At 40.9% G+C, this 5,732-nt stretch overlaps 1 protein-coding gene and 1 pseudogene across 1 annotated transcript in view; one reads left to right on the forward strand and one right to left on the reverse strand.

The window, feature by feature from the left end:
- The first annotated feature begins 425 nt into the window (after positions 1-425).
- Positions 426-1,409, forward strand: LOC105887343 (annotated as a pseudogene).
- A 184-nt stretch (positions 1,410-1,593) lies between these two features.
- TGS1 (trimethylguanosine synthase 1) overlaps positions 1,594-5,732 on the reverse strand; it is a 65,575-nt gene continuing 61,436 nt past the window's right edge. Inside the window, exon 13 of the mRNA XM_003793684.3 lies at positions 1,594-2,575. Coding sequence (XP_003793732.2) covers positions 2,453-2,575 — 123 coding nt within the window. The 3' untranslated portion in view covers positions 1,594-2,452. The remainder of the gene's footprint in view (positions 2,576-5,732) is intronic.

Raw genomic sequence — 5,732 nt, forward strand, 5'->3', positions numbered from 1 at the left:
CTAAATAAATAAATTTTTATTCTGGGAGAGGAAAAGATACCTCCAAAGGACATAAAACCAGAAGCAACAACAACAAAGGACTAATAAATCTGCATACAGATTAAAACTGACACCCGGCAAAGCCAAACACATCCTGGTAAGTCTAGAGGCGAACAGCAAACCGGAGAAACAGACAACATTACTTAGTAAAACCTACCAGAGAGAAAGGCTCTTCAGTTTACAGAAATCATACATATCAGTAGGAAAAAGGTAATTCAGAAGGAAAAACTGAAAAAAGGAGAAAACTATTAAAAAGGAGAAAATATAGCTGGAGACACGGCTGCCTGAGATGCGTTTCAGGTCCTGGGGAGTCCGTGGGGCTGGCAGCTGAGCCTGCTCACCTTTAAAGTTTCCCAGCACCGAGAAAGGGTCACCCTGCAAATCCAATGAAGATTAACGACCCTCCACTCTACTTGGTTCCCGAGGGTCAATCCACATGTGAGGAGCAGCCACGGACCCAACTTTAAGGAAGCATCTCACAGCTGTGACCCAGATACAAGGTGGTGTCAGGAAACACAGTCCCAGACTAAGCCCAAGAGGCAAAGTTTGGTACAATGGAGGTTAGACAGCTACAAGTATCTCTAACATCCCTCCTGGGTTTTTCCCAAGACTTGGTGTTATTGGTTTTGCTGGCCTTGTTGGACTCCTTTGGCTAGAGGTTCAAAAGTAAAGAAGCTGGTGTATCCGCCTGGTTTGATACAATTAGCTGCCTCTATCTATTACCCACAAGCCATCACATTCGTCCAGGTCAGTGGGGAGAAATTATATGACTGGGGTTCCTGAGGATACATAGTTGTAGAAGATTTGTGGAAGGGGAACTTTCAAAAGCCAGGAAATGTAAAGAATTCACCTGGAAATAAGTAGAAAATTACATTCTCTGCCCATTTTAATCAGATATACGTAAATATTGGAAACTCCGTACAGTAAATCAACATTTCCACAGACAAATGCCATAGAAGTCAGTATTTGAATGTACTAAACTGGCATTCTTCACCAGGAAACATTAGACTAGGCCTCTGTTATCTTGGGTGATATCATCCTACAAGCAAACTAATTTGAAATCCTGTCATCTAGAGACAATGTATAAGCCTTAGGATTCTTCATTCTCATGTACATAATTGCTATTTATGTACATAATTAAAATCTAAGTTTATAAAAAAAGAAAATATACCAAATATCACTCATAATTAAGGAAATGTGTATTGACAACAAGGTACCATTTCCTCGTCCAGGACATAGCAATAGTCACAATGCAGAGAAGGCCCCTGCTGGGGAGGTATCACTAATCTCTGAGGGTCCAACTTTACTGAGATTATATGACCAATCTATAAAAACTAAAATGTTCATCCTGGCTAGGCACAGTGGCTCACGCCTATAATCCTAGCACTCTGAGAGGCCAAGGCGGGTGGATCACTTGATCTCATGAGTTTGAGACCAAACTGAGCAAGAGTGAGACCCCATCTCTACTAAAAATGAAAAACTGAGGCCAGAGGATCGCTTGAGTCTAAGAGTTTGAGGTTGCTGTCACCTATAACAGCATGGCACTCTACCATGGGTGACAAAATGAGATACTATCTCAAAACAAATAGAAGTTCAAACTCTAGCAATCTGACAGCTAGAAACTTACACTATGGGTAGACTTGTTCAACAACATCTACTTATGGACAGTAAAAAATTATAAACAGTCTAAGTGTCCATCAACAGGGAACTGGGTCATTATGGCATATCTAGAAAATGAAATGCAAGACGGCTGTTTAAAAAAGCGAGGTAGACCTACACGTATGCACTGACACCGAGAGGGCTTTAATACATAGCAGTAAAAAAAGTATAGACAGCACTTTTGTAAAATGACTCAAAGTTAACAAAAAGAAATGTATCTAGTAGTGCATGAGTGAGAATAAAAAAGTGCATGAGGGTAGACTGCAGTTCTTCTCTCCAGAAAATTATAAAACACTGTTACCTGTGATTACCTTTAGATAAATGAATAAAGGGTAGGGCAGTGGGTAGGAGACTTTTACTTTTCATTCTGTACTGTTTCTAGCCTTAAATGTATGACATTATTAAAAAAATACTGTAATTGTTTTTATATATACATATACACACGAAGATAGTAAACCAAAATATACAAAATTAAAAATGCAGATATACATAAACACGCACACACTGGGATCAAGCCTACCCTTTCCATATCAGACAGTGCCTGTCCTACTGTACAACATACAGGGCATAGTTAGTAACTACCCAAAGACCTCAAAGCCCTTCATTATTGTTCATTCCACTCCTGTGGGTTCCAGTTGAGATGGTGATACGAGAAGATGGGCACAAGTATGGGCGAGTCAGGAGGACATTCCCAGTGCCTTATCTGAACAATGTTCTGACCACCGCACGCCCCGTTTGTCCTTGTACTGCCCAGTCAGGTTTCAGAGGCTGGTCTTCGAATCAGGTCACCAAAATATGCAGTGATTGTTTTCAATTTGTTGTTAAGAAAGTTCTGTTCTATTTCCACTTGTCCTCCAGGCCCAGCTAAAGATGCCACCTAAAAAGATGGGACAGAAGAAAAAGTCACCCATACATAAGGATGATTTCAAAACCATGCTTTCATTCAACCATGTTATCAAATAATAGGGTTTTGGCTTTTTACTAAATCCTTTGAAGAAAGGGGCATCTCCAATATTTGCTGTTACTTCCCGGGTAGGTATCAAGACAGTATTTGGGGGCAAGAATACTTGCTATTTCAAACTCTTCGGATATCATGGGTGAGACTATGGGGCCATGCTGTTGTATAGGACCTGTCATTCCAATGCCAGAAGCCACAGAAAGAACTCAGGAAGAGAAAATGAGCCAATCTTCCCCAAATGCCAGGTTTATTTTAGTGACGCCTCTGTCCTTTCTGCTTCACTGTCTGCATCTCACCCTCCTGCTCAGTCAGCCTTACCTGTGGAGTCCCCACTGTGTGGCACTAGGACACCTCATCTCTGAGCAGACAGCTCCAATCCAGGCTGTGACCCTCATTCTCCTGAGGAGTCTGTCCTACCAACAACTTTCTCTATTTGGTCTTTTCTGCTGTTCTCCTAACTTGGGGCACCTCTCTCCATTATTGTGTATTTAAATCCTTTTTACAAAAATCGTGGTGAAATACATTGCTCTTTTTGAGGTCTACTATAACAGGCTACAGTAACTAACTAACCCCTTCATTAGGAAACTAAAAGCACCACCTCCGCTCACCACCGCACTTAACACCAAAGGGACGCCAGTCAGATGCATGGCAATGGGCAGTCAGTGGCTCAAGGATTTTGCTCATGACAGTGACTACACTCACCTCTGTCGTACTTCAAATAACCATGTTTTACCCTAATGTCTTACACAGGTAAGGTTTTGTTTTAGTTAAACATTGCCTCCCATCCGATCTCTCAGAAATCCATTACCTAGCAAATATATTACCTTCTAACACACAATCACTTCACCAGAACTCAGTTGATCAGGGTAAGAGTAAGAAAGATTAAGAGAAAGGGGAATGGTGTGGGGACTCCAGAAGACGATGAGTGACAGAGAAAGGGATACCCAGAGTATCGGGTACAAATAACAGGAGACATGTATTTTCTGTAACTGTGACCAGCAAAATTGCAGTTGTGTACTTTATAAAGGGAATTGCCCAGTCTGGTTTGGTTTCAACAGCTGAGACAATCTCATCTCAGTGGTGTTCTACACCAGCACCCGGTGTTACCTAGTGGAAGGGAAGATTTACTGTGCCTTACCAGTGAGTATGTACTTTAAAGTATTTCAACTTCCTTTTAGAAAAAAAGTCAGATACGGAAATGGAGAAGGAACAACAGGTCACTCTATGGCATATTCTTAAAAAAATAAAAATGAAAAGAGTGTTTTACCAAGACAGTAAGAGCATCATTAACCCTTGCCCAGAGTACTAAGGAGACATAAAGACGTGAGTGTGTTTTTATCAACAGTAATAGATAAAACACACACATCCTACCATTTATTCATTAGGATTACTTAAAGTGAAACTAGAAAAAGTTTTTTGTTTTTTGAGATAGTCTCACTCTGTCACCCTTATGTCATGGCATCATCATAGCTCAAGGCAACCTTACAATTCCCGGGCTCAAGTAATCTTCCCAAGTAACTGGGAATATGGGCATGTGCCATCAGGCCTGGCTAGTTTTGTCTGCTTTCTTTTTTTTTTTTTTAGAGACAGTGGCTTACTTTGTTGCCCTCAGTAGACTGCCGTGTTTCACAGCTCACAGCAACCCCAAACACTTGGGCTTAAGTGATTCTCTGGCCTTAGCCTCCCAAGTACTTGTGACTACAGGCACGGCCACAACACCCAGCTATTTTTAGAGACAGGGTCTCACTCTAGCTCAGGCTGGTCTTGAACTAGTGAGTTCTGGCAATCCACCCACCTAGGCCTCCCAGAGTGCTAGAGTCTGCTCTTTTTTTTCTTATAAGGAAAGGCACAATGGGGAAATTGGTCTTTAGCCAATACAAGGATTTTTTTTTTTTTTTTGAGATAGAGTCCTACTTTGTTGCCCTCTGTAGAGTGCTGTGAAGTCATAGCTTACAGCAACCTCAACTCTTGGGCTCAAGAGATTCTCTTGCCTCAGCCTCCTGAGTAGCTAGGACTATAGGCGCCCACTACAACCACCAGCTAGTTTTTCTATTTTTAGCAGAGACAAGGTCTCGCTCTTACTTAGGCTGGTCTCAAACTCCTGAACTCAAGCAATCCACCTGCTGGCCTCTCAGCATGCTGGGATTACAGGTATAAGCCACTGTGTCTAGCCATCAACAAAAGGAAATTTGAGCAGCGTATCTAAAATATCACTTTTCCACAATTATTTTCCTGAGCTAAGATATACCTGAGGAAAGGCATTTCTCTTGGTCTTTTTAACAAGCAATTTAATTGAAGAACATAATATTAGCAAGCTGAAGTTTTTTTTTTTGAGAAGTGGGTTTGTGAAGTAGAGCGGAGAAAAGAACAGAGGCAAACACAGGCTGGGTGAAAAGAACCAAAGCAGAGCTGAAGTATCAAAGCATGTGCTCGGATATGGCTAGTAGGAAAAAAAGCAAAGTCGGAGGCAAATTTTAATCTTATTTCTACCAATAATTTGTTGTCTCAATTTAGAAAGTCACTGAAATAGGCTTTGGCTTACTGATCTGTGAAGTTGGAATACTCTCTCAGATCCTAAAAAGGATATTTTGAGAAAAAGGAAAAACAATTTCTGAAATTTACTTAAAAAAATTAAAAGTACTATAAAAACAGATGAGCCATAAATAGAATTACATAAAAACTAATTTCTAAGAAGGTAGGGTAGTTTCTTTTCCTTATTTCTACCTTTTAGAGAGTTGTCCAGATGTGGCTGCTTTGAGTAAGAAAAAGGAGCAAAGATGTGAATTCTCTGTGAAAGAGTTCACAAATTACATAAAAACTCTTTACTGAAAGCGTATAGGCTTCTGTTCTAGGCAGTGGAGAGTAGCAAAAACCAACAAAAATGTCTCCGTCTTCATGAAATGTATATGCTAAGATAGGAGAGGCAGATGGTGGACAAAACCAGTGTGAGTTCTTTTTTTTTTTAATTTTTTTGAGACGGAGCCTCAAGCTGTCCCCCTGGGTAGCGTGCCGTGGCATCACAGCTCACAGCAACCTCCAACTCCTGGGCTCAAGCGAGTCTCCTGCCTCCGCCTCC

The sequence above is a fragment of the Otolemur garnettii genome, unplaced genomic scaffold (genome assembly GCF_000181295.1).
Source record: "Otolemur garnettii isolate 467f Iridium unplaced genomic scaffold, OtoGar3 scaffold00071, whole genome shotgun sequence".
Classification (NCBI taxonomy): Eukaryota; Metazoa; Chordata; class Mammalia; order Primates; family Galagidae; genus Otolemur; species Otolemur garnettii.